The sequence below is a fragment of the Camelus ferus genome, chromosome 7 (assembly GCF_009834535.1).
Source record: "Camelus ferus isolate YT-003-E chromosome 7, BCGSAC_Cfer_1.0, whole genome shotgun sequence".
Taxonomy (NCBI): Eukaryota; Metazoa; Chordata; class Mammalia; order Artiodactyla; family Camelidae; genus Camelus; species Camelus ferus.
This window is the reverse complement of record NC_045702.1, coordinates 57,566,460-57,591,692: the sequence shown is the minus strand read 5'-3', so window position 1 is coordinate 57,591,692 and position 25,233 is coordinate 57,566,460. Positions and strand designations below refer to the sequence as shown.

Genomic DNA, 25,233 nt, shown 5'->3' with positions numbered 1-25,233 from the left:
TAAGGTTAATTAACTAATGATCTATGTTGCCTCATGGACAAATACATACACATAGCATCCTTGTCCATGGTTCCCATAAATCTGATGGTGCAAATGGGAAAAAAAAGGACATTAGTGGCCAGTGAGTTGATCCTAAACGTTGTCACCTACCCTCAGGCTTCTAGCTGTGGGGCTCAACCAATAAAGAGGAAAAATTCTTCCTGGTTCTTGTGACCTATCAACTTCACCACCTTGTCCTAGATGAGGTTTCTGTAACTTTAAAGTTCACACCTCTACAGATTTACCCTGCCACGTCATTTCACAGTTGCCACACTTCTCTTCCTCTGATAAAACTACCTGAACCGGGGGGGGGGGGGGGGGGGGGGGGGGGGCGGGGGGGGCGGGGATGCTGTTTAGTCAAATAAACTAAAAATGCAGCAATTTTGAAGGTTTTCTTTTGAAAATTTTCTGTATTTTTCATAAGGTTGACATGGAGAGAAATGTATGGCAATAAAGATGCTCAGAGAAAGCAGTCTGATATAGCCAGGTGTGCCAAATGAAAGAAAGGAAGCTATAAAATAAATTTCCCAGGCATTTACCACCCAGTGTCCTCAGCATTTAATGTCCCATGGGTAGAGTTTCTATGGTCAGCTTTTTAACCTTGGGTCTCTTCACTATTATAATTAGTACTCAACAGCTTAACTATTATTTTCTAAAGATTCATCTTTAATAACAGTACAACTCTTTACTCTTTATATGATCCAAAAAAATACAATTAGAAAGGCTGCATCTCCTTAAATTAAATATAAACATGGCAGTCTAAAAACTAAACAGTGATAAACAAACTACTAAGGATTACAAACTGATTTTGCCTCTATGATATTCTCTACACATGATGTTTCAAAAATAAAGACCAAAACCTTAAAAAAAACTTATTTGAAAAGTCACTTGAAAGTATTTTTAGTATGTATGTGTTTAAATAGAAGCCAAGAAACTCAGTCTGGAGCACAGATTTCAAACTAATAAGTATTTCCTATTTCACTCCCCTACCCCAAGGAACAGTTCAGATCTCAGAAAAAAATCTAAACTAAAGGTCCACCGAAACCAGCTTGATATTTCACCGGAGAGACTTGACTGAAATGTTTGGATATGAACGTGTTCGCCATGAGTCATAATTTATATGACCTTAATGGCCAATGCCTTATGTGCCTTTCTTCCTACATTCAGTATCATCTTCAAACCAGCTGGTAGTATATTTTCCAGGCCCTGATAATTTTTATAAAGTTATCAGATCTCAGTTACTAAGGCTGCCACCCAAGAACCCTTCCTCTTGCTTATTTTTTAAGCTATCTAAACAGAAGTGAACCTGATTCCCTTTCTAAACTGTAACTCTCCCCAACCAGGCAGTTAATGCTTTTCGCCAGGGAAGGGCGCAGTATTTTGGAGATCCTCGAAGAGAAGCTGAGGGGCCTTGGGGGCACTCCAAGTAAAAACACAGTGCGAAAGGTTAATGGGGAGCTGCTCTGGGCAAAGGCAGACGTAATAACAGGATATGTTCATTCCTAGAGGAAGCCGGAGCTGCGATAGCCGCGGGGCAGGAAAGGCGGTGTCAGCGCACCCAAAGGAAACAGGCTTGCCAGGGTTTGCAGGGACCTGGCCTGCTTAGGGACTCGCTCCAGTCTGGTCCAAGGCTGGTGAGCACCTTGCCAGCCGGAGACCAAGCTCAAGCCTTCTGCTATTAGTGGTTATATAAAGGTACCCATCTGCTCCTTGCCACCTCTGCCAGTGATGGGCAATGGGGAGAAAAGAAAAGGCAAATACGAGGCGCCACGGCAGGTGAACTCGTCAACAAGTCAGTCCTGGACGCAAGACCCTTCCCAGGAGGGATCTCTGGGACCTGGGGCTGGAGAAGCTGGGAAGGCGAGGCACGGCGGGGATGGGGTGGGCAGGAGGGGGTGGGGATGCTGCTAACGCCGGATCCAGAGATGGGGCCGGAGCCTGCAACGCTTCCCTCCCGCTCCCCCGGGGCTGACGCGCGCTCTCGAGGCGCGCGCATTCTCCAGACCTTCCCAGGCCCCAGGGCGGAGGCGGGGGAGGGGAAGGGGCAGTAGACGTCCCCGCACGAGGATCCAGGCAGGAGGAGACGACCTGCCTATCACCCAGCGCCCGCGGAGAGCAGAGTTGGCAGCCTCAGGCTGGAGCCCCCGACCGCCCCGGCTGCCGGGCGTCTCCCGCTGCAGCCTGCAGCCCGCCCGGCGCGCCCCAGCCCCGGCCCCGGAGGGCAGGTACCTCGGAGCCCCGGCCCCCAGGAGCCTTCCGGCAGCGATCGGAACGTCCCTCCAGCTCCCTCATCCGACGTCAGCGTCAGCAGAAGGCGAGGGAAAAGGGGCGGAGGGAGCGCAGGAACCAGTCCTTCCTGCGGCTGTCGCCACCAGCTGGAATAGCAGCCGGCCTAGCCCGTGCGCGCCGCAGCGCAGCGCAGCGGCCAGGGGGAGCGGGCACCCTAGTCTCCCCGCGAGCGCCCAGGGTCTGGACCCCGCCGCCGCCTCTTCTCCCCTCCGAAGTCCCCCGGGGGGCGACCCCTCCCAGCAGGATCCCGAGATCCGGAGGAGGGAGGGGGCAATGGCCTCACCTCATTTGGGGCGAATCTGGGCTGGGGGGAGTGTCTCCCTCTCTCTCAGTTCCCTGGGGTCTTTCCTCGACCCCCATTTCCTGGGGTAGCCCCTCTCGGATCTGCCGCCCAGGGTGACCCTGCCCCTGCTCTCCCGCAGGTGTTCCACGTGTCCATAGCATTTGCGTCACAATGACCTGGCTGACAGGTGGGAGCGGCAGCGAATGCCCCAGGGTTCCCTCTGTACTGTGCTTAGTGTGTGTTATTTGCTTCCACTATAGATTTCCGTGGCTTTAGGGGACAGAAGACTTCATGACTTCAATGCCAAGAAAAGTTACAGAGGCCTGTACCTGGAAATCAAGTTTGGACTTAAAGGAAAAAACAAAAAACAAAACCTGTGTGTGTGTGTGTGTGTGTGTGTGTGTGTGTGTGTGTGTGTGTGTATTTCATTCCCATATAGTCATATATCATTTATACTTAAGGATGCTTAAAGTAATTTCATCTTCTCATCCTTTGTCATCAGGAAAGAACCAAACCTGCAAGTGATCACAGTGAAAAAAAGGTATTGTAATAGTTGCTTCCTAAAATCGTCTATGCTGAAAAGCACTCCTAGTGTGCTATGACTCATCCCTAGTTATGTTATATATTCATTTAAAAGTTCATTGAATAGTCACTGATTGAAACAATTTAACAGGGTGGAATGAAAGATGGTTATTGAGTAATGATGCAAACAAATCTGAAATCCACAGCTAACATTATGTGCCAGGCATATGCTTTATACTTTACATTTAATTCTTACAGCAACCCAATACCGTAGGTAAAGTATTACTCTTATTTTACAGATGAAAACACTGCCCAGAGTGCTATAAAGGCATTCAGCAAATAGGATGCTGAACACAAGTTTGAATCCAGGGTTGTCTGAACCAAGACATTTAGCTTACTCTTAAGATAGAAAGGTTTCTGGACAAGATGGATAGAGAAGAAGTATAGGAAAAGATGCTGTTGTTTTAATAGAAAGGTACTAAGATGGTACAGCTCCAGAAAATTTTTATAACTTTAAAGGTGACATTATTCTTTGGATATATACTTTGGGGATTCTGTTGGTCACAGATAATTTGAGCCTGTCCTACTAGGGCACAAAATATGGAGCTAAGCAAATATCAAGTTCTTGAGGGGAGGATATGGCTCAAGCAGAAGAGTGCATGCTTGGCATGTAGGAAATCCTGGGTTCAATCCCCAGTACCTCCTCGAAAAATAAATAAACCTAATTACCTCCCTCTACCAAAAAATGATTGAATCCCATTAAAAATCAAGTCCTTAATAAATGTTTATGAATAAACAAATACTGAATGAATGTGGTCTACAAAACAGCAAACTGACAAAAAGCTGAGATTCAGGAGAAATTCTGGGAGAGAAAAACATTGCTCTTATGTATTAGGCTTTTATAAAAAGTGTTCAAACTAATCTATTGACAACACAAGCCAAATGATTATTCTGGTTGTAAAAAAGAAAAAGGGAGGAAACCTTTAAAATGAAGAAAAAAGTTTTCCTTACAAAAGAAAGATGATTAAGATATTTTGTTTTAAAATATTTGATTCCAAGAACCATTAACTTATTTGTAAAAATCTAGTATCAGGATGTAAAAGAAATAGATTTTTTTTTTTACCAGAATGAAATGCTATTTCTAACATAGTAGGTGCTCAATAAATGTTGGCTGAATCTATCAGTTAGTTAATCAAAGCATTGAGAGAGAAATAGATCACAAAATTTCCTGATTCTAATGTTCTCCTTTCTACCATTGGTGATTTACTAGTGTAAGAAAACCCTGTTTATCAAAGGCTGGCTTTGTGGCAGATTCTTACATGTGTTAAGGAACCAAATCTAGACATCTAGAGCCAGCAGAATATCAGGCTGCTTATGTGTTCAAAGTACCTCCTCAAAATGCAGATGTTGAAACACAAGCACTGGGGGAAGTGAGCAGGAAAGCTGACTTATGGAACTAATTACTCAGTTTTCCCTTTACAAAAGGCAAGAGTGGAAACCTGGGCTGTGAGTCTAACAACCTAGCATGGAAGATAAAAGTGGCTTCTGAGAGAAGTCTAAAAGTGAACAGGCATGTGATACTATCTAGTCAACATGGCATTGAAATTATTTTTGTTGTCCTAACATTTGGGATAACATTTGAGATAACATTTGAGGAAGGAAATAATAAACTGGTGCTCATTCTATGTTGTGGCAATGAGTGTTTTACCTTCTCATTTTAAAAACTGCTCCATCTAGAACACTTCCAGTGCTTCTGGATATCAAGTTGTTTCAATCTTGCAGAGCACCCACAAGGTATTGGTAAGAACTGGAAACAATTTCAGAGAGCGGCTACTGAAATGATGGAATCTGAGATTGTGAAAGAAATAATGTGCATTTTCCAGAGTGTCACAGGATCACAAAGAAACTTTTCCACAGAAAAAAATCCTTATATATTCAATGATTTTTTTTTTTTGAGGGCTTCCCAGGTTCCAGATGTGTTATTAAGACTATGTGAATTAGGAACTGTTAGGCTGCCACTAACAGAGACCCAGAATAATAGTGGGTTAAATGAGTAGAGGTTTATTTTCTCTCACATAACAGGAATTGTAAAGTAGGCTGTCCAGGGCTGGAATGGCCTCTGCTAGGTTCTTGGGCTGTTGCCCTCCTCTCCTTAGACTCCACCATTCTTAGCAAAGCAATATTATTTAAAGGTAAATAATAGGAAACTTCCTACATTGCTGGTGGGATTCAGTAAAAGGATGCAGTCACTTTGAAAAATGGTCTGGCAGTTCCTCAAATGATTAACGTACAGTTACCATATGACCTAGCAATTCCACTCCTATGTATGAATCCAAGAGAAATGAAGACCAATGTCCACACAAGAACTTGCGCATATATAGTAGCATTGTTCAAAATAGTCAAAAGGTGGAAATAGTCCAACTGTCTCTCAGTGGATTGATGAATGAACAAAATGTAGTGCAATGGAATATCATTGAGTCATGAAAAGGAATGAAATACTGATACATGCTGTGACTTGGATGAACCCTGAAGACATTATGCTAAGTGAAAGAAGTACATCTATTATGTGATTCCATTCTAATGAAAGTCTAGGATAGGGAATCTATAGAGACAGAAAACAGACTGGTGATTGCTTAGGGCTGGTGAGAAAATATATATATATATGTCACAAATATATGCAAATAAATTTATATATGATATATATATAGATTATCCATGTAATATAATATATTTTTAATGTTCTGAATTCTCCTATGCTTTCAGCCAACAGGGGCAAGTGAGGTAAAATGCCCTTGTTCCTCTTGGTGAATGGGCACCATAATGCAAATATATGCTTCCATTCATTCAGCTATTTATAGTTTCCTACAGCTCTGAAATCCTTTTATTTTCTGACTCATGTTTGACAGCATCATCGGTACTCATGGTACCTGTCCTATCATAAGATTCTAAGATAGTGCTTAAGCTATTATTATTATCAGTGCATTGAATAAGCACTATACATATAAATCTCTGCAAAGTTCAGCTCATTAATAAGAAAAACACTTTTTCTTCTGAGTTGCTAGGAGATTAAAATTAGATAACCTATAGGAATAAATTTTGAAATAACTAATCTTTTAAAATTATTATTAAATTTGTTGTCTGATTTTTACTGGTGATAGATATTTAAGGAAGGGTTAAGCTAAATTTTATTGGCAAAAATAAAGTATTTATTCCTTGTATCCTGTAATACTTATAGAGGAATTAGATGTATTCAAGAATCTTGACTAAATTTGGTTTAATTCTTATGGTCAGTTGTGATCTCTACATAGCAAAATAAAGCTTCTGTTATACTCCCAGAAAAATTAGTTATATCTTTAAGCAAATTTGTGTGCAGATGTGAAAATAGAACAAATGTTTAATTAATAGCATAACTTTTTGTTAATTAAAGTTAACTTCCTTTCCCTTCAAAATTAAGGCTACAATATTTTACACTGAGGAGAAAGGTGATTATTATCATTGCCACACCAGCTTTGATTTCTGTATAAATAATGTGGCTCCCCACCCTCCCACCCCCACTATCACTCATTGGAACTTCTGCAAGAAAAATGCTGATGAAAGCATCAAAAAGGAATATCTGGGTGGAGGGTATAGCTCAGTGGTAGAGTGTGTACTTGGTATGCACGAGGTCCTGGGTTCCATCCCCAGTACCTCAATCTAAAATATAAACAAACAAACAAACAAACAAACCTAATTATCCCCTCACTCCAAAAAATGAAACAACAAAAAAAAATTTTTTTTTAAAGGAATATCTTATTCGCTGCAGGGGGAGAATTTTGTCTGTCATTTGTCATCTAGTGTAACCTGCTTCTGACTAGGAACTGTGCTAGACTTTGAGCAAACCCTAGCCCAGAGTTCATGGCTGTGCCCTGATCTTGGCAGACATAGGGCTAATGACCCCCTCAAAGGGTCACTATCCAGTGAAGAACAGGGCTTAACTGAAAGAGTAGGACGGAACTCTCTAGGTCTTTGGTATCTCTTTCTCTGTACACAGAAACAGTTTAGGAGAATCACTAAGAACTTAGGTGCAAATAGTAAGGGTCATCCAGGTAAAGCGCGAGGCAAACATTTGGTTTCATCATGGAGTAAGAGGCTGAATTAGAGTCATAACCGGTATTTTCTAACTCCCAATCAGTAGCACTTTTCCTCTTCTCCTTTTAACTCCATCACTAAATTGCTTTGGCAGAGACTGTTAATCATTTCTCAGTATTTATTATTCCTTTTTTTTTCTACAGTAATATAAGTTTCAGTTGAGCACATTTTGCCCAGCCAAAGGCTGTATTTTCGAGCTTCCTTTACTGCAGGGAGTGGCTTTGTGACCAGGTTCTGGCCAATAGGATATGACTGCAAGATATGCATATAACTTTTGGGTCATCCCCTTGAAAGAAACACACCCTCACCTTTGCCTTCCCCCTTTCCCACTGGTTGGATCACTATCGCCCTGCAGGTGAGGGCAATATTTTGAGGATGGCAAGGAGCCTGGATCCCTAACCGTCTGATCTGCTGTACTGCCCTGGTCCTCTTGAGTGAATTGTTTTATGAGAAGGAAATAAAGTTCAATATTGTTTCAACCACTGCGTTTTTGGATATTATTATAGCCCAGCTTTTATCCTAATTTATCTACCTTCCCCATGATGTTGGGTTAGATGTTCCTTTCTCATGAAGTTTATATTTTAAAACAATGATTCTCAATCCATGAGTCACAGGACTGTGATGATCTTTGGGGTTATACAAAGGATCATGAGATTCTAATCACAAACCAGTGTCTGCAGGCAAAACACCTGTTTGACAAATAGAGACTAATTTTGAAATATATACAGTGTGGTTATAAAACAAAATTTATTTAAAGTCATTAATGAACTCTTGAAATGCTATGTTGGTGATGATTCCTCCAGCTTTGCACATCTGAAAAAGTCTATTTTGCTTTTTAATATTTTTTTCACTGATAACTCTAGGTTGATTTTTGTCCCCAGCATTTCAAAGGTGTCCCAATGTTGCTTCTAGTCTGCACTGCTTCAGATGCAAAGTCTTCTGTCATGCTTATCTTTGGTCCTCTGCGTCTTTTTTTCCTCATGCTGCTTTTTAAGAGTTTTTCCTTTATCATTAGTTTTAAGAAGTTTGATTATGATGCCCTTGGTATTGTTTTTTCTTATATTTTTGGGTTTGTTGAGCTTCTTGGAGCTGTAGGTTTATAGTTTTAATCAAACTGTGAAAAACCTCAGCCACACCCAGAATAGCCAACACAATATTGTTGAAGAGGAACAAAGTTAAAGGACTGACATTACCTGACTTCAAGAATTACTATAAAGCTACACTAATTAAGATGTGTGATACTGGCAAAAGAATAGACAAATCAATGGAACAGAATAGAGAGCCTAGAAATGGACACTTGGAGATATAGTTATCTGATCTTTGACAAAGAAATGCAAGCAATTCAATGGAGAAAGGATAGTCTTTTCAACAAATGGTGCTGGAACAATGGACATCCACACTCCAAAAAATGCCATCTGGATACAGAGACATTATACCTTTTGCAAAAATTAACTCAAAATGGATCATAGACCTAAACATAAAGCAAAAAGATATTAAATTTCTAGAAGATAAGAAAAATGTAGATAAACTTGGGTTTGATGATGACTTCTTAGCTGTAACATCAAAGTCAAAATCCTTGGAAGAATAAAAAAAGGATAAATAGACTTCATTAAAATTAAAAACTTCTGCTCTGCAAAAGACACTGTCAAGAGAATGAGAAGACAAGCCACAGACTGGGATAAAATATTAAAAATATATATATATGCAGGAGAGTATACCTCAGTGGTAGAGTGCAGGCTTAGCATGCCCAAAGTCCTGGGTTCAATCCCCACTAACTCCCTTAAAATAATAAATAAATAACCTAATTATGCCCTCCCAAATATATGATAAACTACTGTTTTCTAAATATATACAAATAAATCTTTAAACACAACAATAAGAAACTGAATAACCCAATTTGTATAAATTGGGCAGAAATTCTGAAGAGACACCTCATGAAAGATGATATACAGATAGCAAATAAGCATAGAAAAAGATGCTCAGTATTGTACTTCATTAAGGAACTGCAAATTAAAACAATGAGATACCACTGCATACCCACTAGAATCCAAAACACTGAAAAACACCAAATACCGGCGAGGATGTGGAGCAAACAGAATTCTCATTCATTGCTGGTGCAAATGCAAAATGATACAGCCACTTTGGAAGATAATCCGGTAGATTCTTTTAAAACTGAGTATGTTCCATGTTGCTGCAAGTGCCATTATTTCATTCTTTTTTAAGGCTGAGTAGTATTCCAATCATCTGTCCATTGACACTTAGGTTGCTTCCATGTCTTGGCTATTGAAATAGTGCGCCTATGAAATTTGGGGTGCACGTGTCCTTTCGAATTATAGTTTTCTTTGGATATATGCCCAGGAGTGGGATTGCCAGGTCCTAGGGTAAGTCTATTTTTAGTTTTTTAAGGACTTATAGATTATCATATTAAGTGAAGTAAGTCAGAGAAAGACAAATATCATATGATATCACTTATATGTGGAATCTAAAACAAGATACAAATTTTATTTACAAACCAGTAAAAGGCTCACAGACATAGAAAACAAACTATGTGACCAAAGGGGAAAGGGGGGAGAGGAATAAATTAGGAGTTTGGGATTAACAGATACACACTACTATATATAAAATATAAATAAGGACCTACTATATAGCACAGGAAATTATATTCAATTTCTTGTAATAACCTATAATGGAAAGGAAATGTATGTACGTATATGTATAACTGAACTGCTTTGCTGTACACCTGAAACTAACATTGTAAATCAACTACACTTCAATAAAAAAAAAATAATTAAAAAAACTAAACATGTCCTTACCATATGCCCCTGCAATTGCATTTCTTGGTATTTAAGCAAATGAGTTAAAAACATGTCCACACAAAAGCCTGCACGTGAATGTTTATAGCAGCTTAATTCATAATTGTCCAAAACTGGGAGCAACCAAGATGTCCTTTAAATAGGTGAATAGATAAACTGTGGTACATCCACACAGTGGACTATTACTCAGTATTAAAAAGAAATTTGCTGTCAAGAAAAGACACAGAGGAACCTTAAAAGCATATCGCTAAGTGAAAGAAGCCAGTCTAAAAAGGTTACATACGGTGATTCCAACTACATGACATTCTGGAGAAGGCAAAACTATAGAGACAGTAAAAAGAAAAATCATTTGCCAGGGGCTTGGGTGGAAGGAAGGAAAGATAATTTTTTCCCCTAGTATCTAATATTTGAGTGGCATTTTGTCTGTTTTACTTATTTCAGGTAGGAGCATGCATCTGGTCACTGTTACTTCATCTTAACCAGAAGTAGAAGTCCCTCCATTAATGAGTTAACAGTAACTTTGCATTATGTATGTTTGTGATCAATTTATATGATATGTATTACTACTATTTTGTGGAGAAGAGTCTAGGAATTTTTCGATATTGAAGAAGGGTTCCTCATAAACTCTCCAACTGGAAAGTGGGCAAAGACCAGGGACAGACAATTCATAAAAGAAGAAACTGAATAGTAAAAGTGCAAAAAAAATTTTTTTCAATTTAAAAATTTCAACTTAAAACACTTTTATTTATCACATTGGCAAATATGAAAAACATAGTGCTCAGGGTTGATGAGGCTATGGGACATGGACAACGTCATACTCTCATAAACTGAGGATAGAAACAAAGTTTTTTCCCCCAGTTTTATTGAGAAATACTTGACATACATCACTGTACGAGTTTAAGGTATACAGCATGATGGTTTAATTTGTATATATAATGAAATGATTACCATAATAGCTTTAGATAACATCCATCATTTCATATAGGTACAATAAAAATTAAAAAATTCCCTTCATGATGAGAGCTCTTAGGATCTATTCTCTTGACAACTTTCCTATGTATCACACAGCAGTGTTAGCTTTAGTCATCATGTTGTACATTACATCCCTGGTTCTTATTATCTTACAATTGATAGTTTGTACCTTTTGATCACCCTCCTCCAATTTCCCCTCTTCCCACCCTTTGCCTATGATAACCACAAGTCTGATCTCTTTTCTTACAAGTTCAGTAGTTTTAGGTTTTATTTTTCTTTCAGATTTCACATGTATGTGAGATCATATAGCATTTGTCTTTCTCTATCTGACTTATTTCACTTAACATACTGCCATCAGGATCCATCCATGTTGTTGAAAATGATAGGATTTCCTTGTTTTTATGGCTAAATAATATTCATATATACGTGATAAATATATATGTGTGTGTGTGTGTGTGTGTTTACACATGTATCTGTTGATAGACAGGTTAGAAACAAACATTTTACACACCTTTAAAATATGGAGGGCAATTTGGCAATGCATGCAGAATGTTAACTGTGCATACCTGTGACCCCACATTTCCAGTTTTAGGATATTTTCTCACAGAAATAATTAGGTGTGTGTACAAAAGTAAACATTAGAAGATGTGCATCACAACAGTGTTTAGAATAAAGCTTTGAAAACAGTAAATTGTCCTAAAGGAAAGTTTAGTTAAATTAAGGTATATTTACATATTAAAACACTGAAAGCTATTAAAAAGAATGAGGTCGAGATGTTTTCCTTTTTTTTTTTTTTTGAGTGAAAATAGCAGCTTGCACAACACCATGTGAAATATGATTCTATTTAAGTAAATATTTTATACATAACATTAAAAGAATAGGCTTTTAATAATATTAATAAAATGTTAACAGAGGCTGTCTCTGGGGAGTGATCTCTTCTTGGCTGAGGTTGGAGGAGGGGGAAAATTCAATTTTCACTTATACTCTGTGGTAATGCTTGCATTTTTCACAGTGTACATATAGTATTTTATAATTGGCAAAAGTAAGGAGGATTTAAATTTTGACACTAGAAATAGAAGAGATCCTCACCCTTGACAATATTTGGAAATATTGGTTATATGATTTCTAAAATTCCTTACTGATTTAATATTCTGTGTTTCTAATGTCAAGACTAACCTTTCAGATTCCTTCCAGTGCTCAGTCTGTGGCTTCCTCCCCACTGCTGCTGCTGCTGCTTCTGCTTCTGCTGCAATGACAAATGTCATGTAAGGGTCAGGTGAAGGTCTTGGGTAAAGCTTAGACACTCCCTGATGGAGACACCCTTCCACTGGCTCAAGGGCTACTTAGTTTCCTCATCTTTCCAGGGATTTTATTCCTAGGTGACAATTTTGAGCTGGTTATGGGAAGTGATTTTATTCCTGGGTGACAATCTTGAGCTCGTTATGTACATGTACAGAAGGCACTGGGGCTGGAAAAGCTAGAGGTGGTTCTAGGAATCTCTGTACCTCCTTGGGGGTTGGGGTGGACCAGATTTGAGTGGGAAGGGAGGATTGTGAACTGACTTTTCATATGTATCTAGAGTCTTCTATTTTTACTCTCACTTTCAGGATATCACTACTAGGATGGCTTATCATTTATTCAATAAGAATTTATTGCTTTTTCCTAATAAAATGATAGCAAGAAGTAGCAGAATAAGATAACATCCTATAAAACTCAAGTAAATTTTTTCATCACTAAGCTACATTTGGTTTCTATGTTCTAAATCTATACCCAGAAATCTGCTTGTTTGAAAAACATTTAAAGATTGTTCAAAACCCAACTTGACATGACTCAACCATGTCTTCCTCCCCAAGCTCTTTCTCTTATTTGTCCAGGCAAGCTGAAAAACCTCAAAATTGTTTTGAATTCCTTTCTGGTAGTTTACCTCATGCACTCAATTTGTTGTTAAATTCTGGCTCATTATAAATTTATGATTCATTACAAGAAACTACTGTTTCTTTTCTAGTCTCTCAGCTTTTCTGTCCATCTCAGTCTTATTTACATTGTCTTTCCAAACCTGGCTGTTTCTTACCTTGAATTTAAAAACGTCTTTCCGTCTAGGATTTTATTTATTTAGTGTTTAGACCAATACTGAGCCAGTTTAGAGTCACTATATATGTATTTTAAGTACTTATTTTTATATCTACTTTATGGTAAGAATTACACATGTGTGTGATTTTGTGTATGATTGTTTGGGTGTGGTGGGTGATGGTGGGGTGGGGAGTTGATGATGGGTAAAGTAATAGAAGACAGAACCCATGCCTTAGAACTACACTTTAAGTGTGAGGTTAAACTCTGTTACGATTGTCTGGCTTCAGTCCCAACTACAAAATCTTCCAAAGGTTACATCATAATCAAATGCCTGATCAAGAAATTCAAAACCTTTATCAGTCCTAATTTGCCTTACTCACCTTCCAACACTGATTTCTGCTCATCCTCTCTTGTTCACCATCCCCCACATTCACCCTCCTCTCCCTGGACTTACTCGCCCAAGAATGATCCCTGTCTCCAACTGCCAAGGCCAAACTTCCACTGAACGTGTCCTTCAACTCCTGGTCTGGGCTCCCTCAGTACCTCCCGGCCCTCCTCCTATCACAATCACAATTGCTGCCACAACGTTTTCTGCATCTCCCAAATACCTGTTAAGAGTTCTCATTAAAGTCTTGTGAAACAATCTTAAATGAAAACTTTCTCAATTAGGAAAATAAGGGATACTGGACTTATAACCCACACCCAGCTCAAACAGTTTATATTTTTCCATAAGAGATGTACATAGGTCTTTGAGGGCAAGGTTTCTGTCTTCTTCTTGTGTGTCCCTTCCACATCTGCCAGACTGCTTTAGATGTACAATCTTAGGAGTTTAGTGAAAGCTTGTTAACTAATGAATGAATAGTTTGCATACAACTAGACCCTCTGAGGGTGGGGTGTCAGCTATTTCTCTTGGCTTTGTTTTGGTAAAGTCTCTCCATTAATTCTTAGCCAAACTTTAAAATCTTATTTTAGCATTCAATACTATTGTTTTACAATACTGATATAACTTGATATTCTTCATTATAGTTTCTTCCACTCATATTTTATCCTAAAAACCATGTAAGCATTTGTTCTATAGATTGTAAACGTTCGTATCCTTCCAAATTTGTATGTTGAAATCTAATTCCCAGTGTAATGGTATTTCGAGGTAGAGCCTTTGGGAGGCAAATAGGTCTTAAGGGCAAAGCCCTCCTGAATAGGATTAGTGCCCTTATGAAGGAGACCCCAGAGAGCTCCCTCTCTGTGAAGACACAGCAAGAGGATGACCATCTGTGAACCAGGAAGTGGGCTCTCACCAGACACTAAACAGGACAATACCTTGGTCTTGGAATTCCCAGCCTCTAGACTATCAGAAGTAAATTTCTGTTGTTTCTAAACCACCTAGTCTATGGTATTCTGTCATAGCATTCCAAACAGACTAAGACAACCTGTGAAACACAAACATTCTCCAGCCTTTTCAGCCTTTGCCAAATCTACTGAATCAGAAAATTCTGCAGAAGGTCCTGAGAATCTGTATTTTTGATGCCCAACTCAGGTGATTTTTATGGCCAGAGAAATCTGGAAACACTGCTCTATTGAGAAACTTAATAAGTATTAGTTGAGGTTAATGGTTATCTTTGGTCCTTACGTCAAACACAATTCTATAAGCATTAACATGACATCAGAATTCCTGAACTCCAATCTCATGAATTACCATCTGAGTGATTTGGGGGTAGTTCAGTGTTTCTCAAACTTGTCTGCAAATTAGAATCACAGGGTCTCTTTTAAAAATTCGAAGACCCAGGCCACACCCAAGGCCAATTAAATCTCATTTTCAAGAGCTATGACATAGGCATCAGTATTTTCTGACATTCCCCAGGTCATTGATTCCAAGATGCAAACTAGTTTGGGAATCACCAGACTAATTTACTGTCTCTAAGCCTGTTTCTTCATGAGTGAAATGTGGACAGTAAGTGCCATTCTAAAATGTTACTCTAATCATGCAATATATTTTATAAATGATAAAACTATATAAATCTAGTTATATTTTAGGCTTTAAAATATTTTGAGTAAAAATTACACATGTGCAGATAATAACTTTAATATTTCCTGCATGTTTTCTTTTTTAATGATTATAATTGTGATTGTCAGTTCAAAAGTTAAGCTTGCTGGATTCAGCTTGCAGAGGAAACCATCATTCATAAAGCTATGCCTACAATTCAGGCACATTTCTATCAGCTGGCAGTAGTGTGTTTGTGGCCCTGGTTTAAAGCAGTGGTTCTAAGCTCTTACAGTGTATCAAAATGTTCCTTGGATTGGGTTTATCTCCAGAGATTTTGACTCAATAGGTCTGGAGCGGGACTCCAGCAACTGTAAGTTCATAAAGATCAACATGTCATTCTGTTGCCCTGTTGCTAATCATGGTGAGTTTGCTATTTCTTTTTAGGTCTTCTGCTTTATACACCAGATTTAGTCATAAATGTTCTACTTTTTTAATGTCAGAGATACCTCTTCATTCATGTAAAGCAGAAAACAATTTCACAATAGTTAAAAAAACATTTAAATCCATATGGGTACCTCTCTTTATTGCCACTATCATTCAATCTTTATTCTAATCGAATCTTATCATTTTTATTTAAAATATGTCATGGCCTTCTTAATGTATACTCGAACTTCCCAATGGCTATGATTACTATTTACGTTTCTAAAAAGTCAGAGTGTGAAGGAAAAACCGGGCTGGTCTAGCAAGATAACTCACAAGTCTAGGAATGTGAAGGAGAGGCTGGGCTGGGCTAACAAGATAACTCACAGATCTAAGTATTGGAATACTGATCTGAGTTCTGCTGGACTAACTTGTAAATCTAGGTTAATTAGTGTTGGTTTGCTGTTCATGTTTTTTTGCTAGCCAGCTGGATTTTCAAAGATACATATCTGGCTTTGGAATGTTGGTTTGATGCCTCCCTGCCTCCACTTTTGTGATATTGACGCTGCTAAAGCTGTTCCATGCCTATTGGCCAAATACCCCAAGCTTGTACTTCACCCTATAAAACCTCATGCGCACGTCTTGGAGGTGCTCAGAGCTTTGGAGCAGAAGCCCCTCTGAGCCCGCCGGCGTAATACATCTGAGTACTCCAACCCTCCGAGTGGTGCTTGTTTCTTGGCTGGCCTGTCGTTTCCGTAACAAGAGATTGGATGGTTCGTCTGCTAGCCTGGAATCTGTCTCTCTAGGGCAGTGATTCTTAAACTTTAGTTTGCATAAGTAGCACCTGAGAGGTTCATTAACAATGTACACTCCATCCCAGACCTGGTGGATTAACCTTTGAGTTGAGAGCCAAAACTCTGGATTTTTTAAAAATTGAAGTATAGTTGATCTACAATGTTGTGTTAGTTTCTGACATAGAGCATAGTGATTCAGTTATAAATACATATGTGTGTGTATGTAAATGTATATATGTATGTATATATATATTCTTTTTCATATTCTTTTCCTTGTAGGTTATTACAAGGTATTGAATATAGTTCCTTGCGCTATACAGCAGGACCTTGTTGTTTATCTATTTTGTACACAGCAGTGTGTATCTGCTAATCCCAAACTCCTAATTTAACTCCCCCTCCCCTTTCCCACTTTTGTAACCACAAATTTGTTTTCTATTCCAGGACTCTGGATTTTAATCTGTCTCCCTAGGTTATTCTGATGCACTTAAATGTTGAGAACCATTGGTTCTATGGAACTAAGAGGCTTTCATTGCAGAAGAGGTTCTTAATAACCAGGAGAACAAAATGACTCCTTTGGGAGACAGTCATCCTCCTTTTCTAGCTAGTCTATTGGTTCATGGCCATCATGGCCATCATGGCCAGAATGCTTGGACTCAACAACATAAATTTCCTTTCACCAAAAAATTTCCTTTCATATACTGTTAGCAACAGTGACTAGCAATGAACTTCTAGGGGACCTGGTCTACTACCGTGTCAGGTAAATTACTTTGAGTTGGGAATGCTCCTTTATCATGGAGGAGCAGCATTTATCATCATTGGAGTAGTCCTTCTGGATTTGGATTTTCTTTCCCTGCTTACACGCCTCCAAAGCATCACAGGATTCCACACATGGTTTCTGACTGATGAACTCACTTGCATTGCAAAACAAGCAAGGCAATAGGCTCCTAACTGCCTGGCCTTGCTGTGTGGATATCCAATCATCCTGATGAAAGTAGGCTTCACTGGAAGCTTAGCCACAACACTATTTAAGAGGCAGCCCTGTGTGATATTGGTGTACTGTGTAGTAGGATGTAGACCATGAGCAGAACCAGTGACCAGTACATTTGATATTGTTTGCACAGCCAGGATGTCACCTAGGACCTACCTAGGGATGAAGGCACTTCTTTCATTACACCTACTCTTTCATTTTCAAAATTTTTGCCTTAACTCTTTACAATTATTTCTTTAACTTTTTTAGCTTAAGGAATTCAGTACTCAATGGAGGAATGCTTCATCTAAGAGTTAAAAAAAAAAAAGTAGGTTTTATTGAGTTGGAGCTGAGACTGCCACCTGGATATGTTAGATTATTTGTGCAATCAGGACAAAGATCCTTGGCAAGCTGTGGTGTTGGCTGAAAGCCAGGAGAACTTGAAACAAGCTGAGAAGGAATCTATCTTATAAGTCAGTTGCTTTCTTAAGAATGCCAGCAGAATGGTGGACTTGCACCAGTATTTCCTTGCTAAGTATGCTATTTATTCTTAAGTTTCCTTTTCAAATGATAATTAAAATAATATTTTTCTTTTCTTTCCTCTTTATTTCTGGGGTATATAATATTATCTAAGTGGTGGTTGAATTTATCATGTAGTATGTCGGCTGTAGAATCCTAGGATGGGATTGTGGCAGACCTGAAGAAGAATGGACATAAGCCAGAGGTCTTGGACTTGGTGGCCAATATCTCACCTCTGTGTGCAGTGGCTGGAAATGACTGTGGTTGTCTCCCATTGCAGTCATGTGAGGACTGGTTGGATCATGGGTTATGAGTTTTTTTTTTCTGGATATAGGGGGAAAATGTATGTACTCAAGAGGGAGAGGGTGAGAGAGAATATGAATTATTGTGTGTGTATGTGTATGTTCTGGGCAGCCAGAGGGTGGACTGTAGCAGATGGCTTTGGGTTAGCTGTATGGTCAACTGTGATTTCTCCTTTCTAAGAGAGATTATTCCTTCGCACACAGACACAGGCCCCAGGAGATTTCAACTGTGCTGTGTGATTCTGTCTACCTGACCACAGGTATCTGCCTGGGAGTTGCCACCTGATTATGTTCTGCATCTCAGTGGTTAACATCTGGAATGGTGAGACAGAGTTGGAAAGCCATTAGATCCAAGTCACATTAGTGACAAATTCTAGAGAGAGATCTATAAACTCCTTGATGCCCTGGAGGCTCCCCACTTCTTGACGTTCTGAGACTTTGTCCTTCACTCCTCCCTTGGATTTCATGAAATGCTCCAGAACCCTTCCCATGATCTTCCTTTCTTGTCCAATTTAGCCAGAGTTGTTTTATGTTCCTCACAGCCAAAGAACACTAGTTAACTCGTGCAGAAACTGAAGACTACCTATGTTTGGGGCGATCCTTGATGTAGTTGTTTAATTTTAACAAAAAATCATCAATTATTTGTGAAGAAGAAAGTTACAAGGAGAAAGGAAGACTTCCAAGCTAATCTCCTTCTTTATGATGTTACACTGCCCTCCCTCTTCCCTGAATTCTTTGGTGGAAAACAACTCAACATTAATTACTGGAATAATTATATTTATTTTTCTAAAGTTAAAATGTGGGTCCACAGAGGAGATGGCATGGGGAGGGATGAAAAACAGCTATCTGAAGTGATCAGTAGCCTAGTGTAGCTGGTTTAGTGAGAGAACTGTGTCAGATGGACAGGAAATGAAGATACATAGACTTGGAGTAATGGCAAGCGGAGGAGGAAAACACGTGTAACTACATAAGCCGGATGGAGTCCTCTGGGGCTACTTCCTCATGGCTGTACCGTTTCACTAACCCCACTGCAATTAGGACACAGGTAGATGTTCTGGTGGTAGTGGCTACAGGTCATAAAGAAAACTGCCAAATAATAAAATTACATATTGGTGGCTTTAGGTATATTATTCAATAAAGTCACTTCTTCCTATTTATTTTTATTCACTGGACTTTCCAGCTTTCTCCTCATTGGAATCTAATATCCTCTAACACATATTAAAGCAGTAGTTCTCAAACTTGAGTAATCCTAACAATTACCTATGGGGTGCTTGTTAAAATGCATATTCTAGGCCTGCCCCTCAGAGGTCCTAATTTATTAGGTTCAAGGTAGAACCCAGGAAGCTCTACCTTTAAAAAAGAACCAGAACTTTCAAATACAGTTAGTCATTTAGTTGAGTGACTGTAGGTAAATTATTTTCCAAACCGGGACACTTTTGATTGTGAAGTGAGTTGCTACTAATAATTATTCTGGAAGGACAGGTGCAAACCAGCACTATCCCAGGCAAACCACGACATGACATGGCCAGTAGTTGATCACATTTGAGAAATATTGCTAAGTGAAATTAAATGCCAGTCCTAGCAACTCAGATAATTCACACTGAAACTGATTGTAGTTGTAAAGTTCTTGTTATGTATGATAAATTTAGGGCCTTAAGAAAAAATAGTTGGAAGTCTATTTTTTAGGTGGGGAATTGCCTGCCAGCTATACCCCTAGAAAATTAATATAACCTTTGGTTGTTTTGCCCAGTGATTTTTAAGATAGTTCAAGCATTTTAAAATCACACACACACACACACACACACACACACAAATCTTTTTCCTTCCCTCCTTCGGTCCCTCCCTCCCTGCCTTCCTTCCCTCATCAATTGATTTATCAAATGTTCATTGAGTAATCTAGAAGACTGAGAAAGTCAGAGTTTGGGAGAATGCCACCATGGACCCTCATTCCTTTAACTCTCCATAAAATGCAGAGACAGCCCGGCTCCTGCAACTGGTGTGATTTGCTGCTGTTCTGGATAGATGTTTTGTTGAACATCATTAAAAATAAAACGGAAGCAAAACGAAACCATGTATTTTACTTTAATGCTAGTTTAGCAATTCAACCAGAAACACTTTAACCTTGAATGCTCAAAGACTAGTTACTTCAAAGTATTTTTAAGCGATGTTAGACTGTAAATATGAAATTACATCTCTTTTGTCTGGCATGATTGTCATTGTGTTTAGAGTTACTCTTGCAGGTGAAGATACAGTTTCACTTTGTTCTTTTCCAGTTAATTTTGGGTTTGCATTGTAGAAAACAGATCAAGTGTGTCAGAAAGTAAGCACCTGCGGGGGCAGGGTGTGTGTGTGTGTGTGTGTGTGTGTGTGTGTGTGTGTGTGTAGCGTTAACTCTTTCAGGCACTTAAAAGAAATGGTGCTTGCTGCAGAATTAAATTAGCCAATTGCATTCATGGTGACATGGATAAATTAATGTTCCTTTAAAAATTCCTGACTTTCTGAATTATTTGCCTCATAGAAAATGATCCCCCTCCCCAATTTTTAAAGTTTAGAGTTCTAGTGAGCTTGGAAGAGTTTTATGATTACTTTTTCTCTCCTTTATCAAAAAGAAAAGGCATTTACTTAGGAAGATAACATCATCATTCTTTGATCTTTGTTGATGCTGTGGCATCTAATAGATGTTTTTAAAGACTTGGAACAACATGAAGCACTTTGATAGAGAGATAGATGCTTTTTTAAAGTTATTTTTTTCTTTGACTTTTCATCTTTCATATACTAATTACTGGAAACGCAATCTAAAAATCACAAGTTGAAATTCTTAATTTAGACTTAGCTCTCCTTAAGGAATTCAAACGTCAACTCTAAATACACCCTTTAAAATGCATAGGCCATGCTATGGTGTATATATTTTCTATAAAATAAATGTCACATTCAGCTTCTGTTAACCCACATTATGCCAGGAAATTTCCTAATGACTCTTTTAGACATTTTCTCTTTCTGTAAATCTATTACTGTGAAACTAGTTCCTTCCTGACTTCCTGTTATGTTTCTCTGCTATTGCATTATTGGTATTTATTGTGTTGCAATAATCTGTCTTTATAAATTAATTTTGTCTTTTTGTCTTAGTTTTTTTCAATGCCCTTGATTTTATTCAACTTGTATTAGCATTTTTATTATTAATTTCTTTTTGAAGAGGCATTCATACTTAAATGAGATTTATTCTGTTTGCAAAATTTAATTAAAATTTCCTTCTTCCTCAATACATTAAACCTGTCATTGTTCTTGGATTGTAATATTTCCTATTATTTCAGATCAATAATGGAGAATGAAAACATTCATACATTGACTGAAATGAGTTTCCTCTACTTTTCTATCTTCCCAGCAGCTACTTGAATATAATTCATCATCTTTGAGATCCTTTAATATAAAAACATATTCCTCTATCTCTTCTCTGTACAGAAGGCTTCTCTATAGCTCTTCATCTATAAATTGACATACTCCACAGCTGAGTTAGTTGTCTTCTCCGTATCCATTCACTCAGCCAGACAGTCATTGAGCACCAATCATGGATCAGACGCTGTTAGGTTATGTTTATTTGTTATTGCTTCTTTTCAACTGCAGGTTTCTTAAAAATTATTATTCTATTTCTAATGCTGCTCACAGAAAGTATGCTTAAAACACAAAGTCTCTTACTCTGATTTAAATCTTTATTCACTTGCATAGTTCATTGAGCTGTAGTGTGTTTCTAGATTTAAGAGCCACGACTACTAAATAAATGCACTAGTATTTTTCATTCTAAAGCTACCCAGTGAAGTCATATATCTATAAAGATGGTCTTTGTGCATGTATAAAATTTCACTGAGATCTGTAAAAGTTACAGAAAATTTGATGACCTTTATTGGCAATAATTTTACTTAAAATGGCAAATTAAACACAAGTGAATAAAAGCTGTAACTTAATATCATTTATTGCACACCAACTTGGTCAAATCAGTAATTTCATCTATCATAAAAAAAAAAAAGCTCTAGATATATGAAAAAACTTTGGCAGTCATGTTGAAATTATTCCATTCACTAAAAATTGCCCCTTTTCAAATAAAGTTTGCTTTTAGATCTTTACAGATTATTCTGTGAGGAAAGAATCAGGAGAAACAGGACATAAATTTTAAATGGATGTTTTGTTCAGATAATTTACTTAATTGGAAGCTGTTGCTATTAGTGGACACTGTTCAGCCAGGATTGGCAGAGCAGAAGACACCTGATGGCACAACTAAATGCTGTGGATGTCCTGGAACAGCTGTGAGAGGAGTTCTTGACTTTGGCCTCTGTTGCCATCAGTGCCCACATTTTGTCTGATTGGACCCAGACCTGGCCAGGATTTTATAACTCGCAATATATGTGATTTATAGTAAGAAATATATATTTTGTCTTCATCCCTGTTTCTGGCATAGAGCTCCTAAAACCCTTGGAATTTCCTAAATGGTGAGAGAGATAAATGTGTCTTTTGTTATGTTAATGAAGCGATTCTGTAGCACCTAAGGAAGGGGGCCCCACTTCCCAACCTCTGGGGAGGGGTGAGGGGCTGGAGGTTGGATCAATAGCCAATGGCCGGTGATTTAATCAATCATGCCCATGTAATGAAGCCTTGCCAGAAACCCAAAGGGCAGGTTTGGAGAGCTTCTGGGCTGGTGAGCATCTGGAGGTGCTGGGAGTGTGGCGCACCTGGGAGGGCATGGGAGCTCTGCACCCTCCCCCATACCTTGTCCTGTGCATCTCTTCCGTCTGGCGATTCCTTTTATAATAAACTGGTAACCTAGTAAGTAAAATGTTTCTCTAAGTCCCGTGAACACTCTAGCAAGTTAATCAGACCCAAAGAGGGTGTCATGGCTACCTCTGGTTTAGGCTCAGCCTAGTCTGAAGCACAGGTAACAATCTGGACTTGAAACCAGCATCTGAATTGGAGGAGGGGCAGTTTGGTAGGATGGAGGTCTTAACCTGTGGAATCTGATGCTCTCCCCAGGTAGGTAGTTTCAGAATTGAGTTAAGCTATAGGAAACTCAGCTGGCATCCCCAGCATTGCTTGGTGGTATAAGGGAAACTCTTCAGAACCATTTCAGACTCATTTGTTTAAAACCTCATTTACAGGTACTCCTACGAGATTAGCACACGCAGGAGCAAGATAACTCTTCTCTAGTCACATAAAGATGAACTGAGCTGATGAAATATGAATGCCACAGAAAAGTTGTCAGTTAAGGGTGGATGCTGGATCTAAAAGGTCAAATGGACTTGAGAACCGAAGTCTCCATTTAGATTATGGCAATTTAGTGGCAGAGAAACCTTTGTAACTCTGCAGAGGAAGCCAGCTGAGGTGGTGTTGGGTATTGGAGGGAAAGCAGGGCGGAGTGGCTAAAAGAAGAGTGAGTCTGATAAGCAAGAGAATAAGGAAGGGTGTGTGGTGTGTGGGTGTGGGGGGAGAGAGGGAGGGGGAGAGAGGGAGAGAGGAGGGGGAGAGGGAGAGGAGGATGAGAGGGGAGGGAGAGAGGGAGAGAGGGGGCGATGGGAAGGGGGAGGGAGGGAAGGACGAGAGGAGGGGGAGAGGGAGAGAGAGAGGGAGGAGAGGGGGGGAGACGAGATAGGGAGGAGGAGGGAGAGCAAGGCGGGGAGAGAAGGGGAGGGAGGGGGATAGAGAGGGAGGGAGGGAGAGAGAGAGAGAAAGAGAGAATGAATATGAACATTTAGTTTTCCCTGGTTCTGCAGAAGGATTTTGTACTGGTCTCTCCTCTCACTGCTCTGTAGTAACCCACCCTCTGATGGAAGAAGTGAGACAGACAGTTCAATGTGGAAGAGTCAGGAAAATTACTTAGGTCTTCTGGCCCAAACTATGTCCTCCAATCTAGCTTTCTTAAGAGCTGTGTCTCAGAGTATTGGCTACTTCCCAAGTTTTATCAAGTTGTACTTTATTTCCGATCTGCACTTGGATGTTTGCTTTCTGGGTAGGAAATACTAAAGGAGAAACGAGTGGCACCTGGGCCTCACAGTTAGCTTTTATTACATTATTTCAAATAGAATTTAAATTCAAATGATACTTTAGAACGATTTTAGTCATTTATCTATGTGGATCTTTTGTTTTAATAATGTGAAAAGCTATCATTAACTTTTATTGGGCCCTTCTAATAAAGTTTATGTTGTTAATTTAAATTCTATTAGAGGGAAAACACACACACAGATATACATGCTAGAAGGTCACAATTAATTCCAAAATCTTGGGATACAGGAACGTCTAAACAAAATTCTAGTTCAGATCAGTCTACCTCATTGAACAAATATTTACAGAACACCTGCTCTGATCCTGGCCAAATGCTGGGGAGGCAAGATGACTCCCTTGAATCCTGGGGAAGGACTCCACCTTACTTGTGCTAGATTTAAGGTGTGGGAAGCTCACTGGAAACACTTTGAAAACCTGTTGCCAGTTGAATAGGATGAGATACAATTCTGAGCATTGTTTACATTGTTTAAACATTTGATGGTCTGTGTTGCCAGCACACTCATTTCCTAAAACCAAGAGATGAGGCACAAGCCAAGACGAGACCCAGGCTCCACTCCTGCACCCCGCTTACGGGTTTTGTCACCTTCTGCCCAGTTGGATCTCCTGCCAATCCCTCTTCTAACAGGAAGTTTCATCTTCTCCTCGAAATCTCCAACTGCTCTCTAAACTAGGTTTATTCATCTTTGTGGTCACTGGTGTTCCTAGGACTTAGTAGTTTATCTTTGAAAGTGTACTTTCTTTCTGAGATTCATTTTTCACTTGCATTTCCTGCCTTTATTATTGAGAGCAACTACAAAATTTATAGATTAGATCTTTTTCCTTGAGTTAGTTTTTGTCCCTCCCCATAAGATACAAGTTATAAAGTCATTTGCATTTGCAACCCAAGATAAATCATTGTTGTTTCTAATCCAATACCTATAAAGGTGTTCTAGCTCCCTATAGACTGTTAATATTAGTTTTCTTAGTTTGATCCATGTGGCTTTTAAGTATTTAAAGTGCTTATGAATGTAGAAGTACCTAATATGAGCAACTCATCATTGAGCAGGATTACACAAAATATCCCACGTGTGCTTACCGGCTGTGATGCTT

General features: G+C 39.0%; 2 protein-coding genes across 11 annotated transcripts in view; one reads left to right on the top strand and one right to left on the bottom strand.

Moving 5' to 3' along the window:
* ICA1 (islet cell autoantigen 1) overlaps nucleotides 1-2,763 on the bottom strand; it is a 141,761-nt gene extending 138,998 nt beyond the window's left edge. For 2 of the 10 annotated variants that reach the window (XM_032483943.1, XM_032483945.1), the window contains exon 1: nucleotides 2,269-2,516. The gene's annotated coding sequence lies outside the window, so the exon portion shown is untranslated. Of the gene's footprint in view, nucleotides 1-2,268; nucleotides 2,522-2,611 lie in introns of those variants that run through there. The other 8 variants (XM_032483941.1, XM_032483948.1, XM_014557494.2 and 5 more) reach the window with 7 other exon arrangements.
* LOC116664751 (proline-rich protein HaeIII subfamily 1-like) lies at nucleotides 1,768-2,728 on the top strand. The gene is made up of 2 exons (XM_032482954.1): nucleotides 1,768-1,920; nucleotides 2,060-2,728. Exons 1-2 carry the CDS (start codon nucleotides 1,768-1,770, stop codon nucleotides 2,726-2,728), a joined length of 822 nt encoding a protein of 273 aa, XP_032338845.1.
* Nucleotides 2,764-25,233: the final 22,470 nt, after the last annotated feature.

What these genes read in the sequence shown, in the direction of transcription:
- LOC116664751 (XM_032482954.1), top strand. Translation starts at nt 1,768, where the DNA reads ATGGGCAATGGGGAGAAAAGAAAAGGCAAATACGAGGCGCCACGGCAG. An exon ending in CGAGGCACGGCGGGGATGGG is followed by an intron (nt 1,921 to 2,059) that starts GTGGGCAGGAGG and finishes CCCAGGCCCCAG; the next exon opens with GGCGGAGGCGGGGGAGGGGA.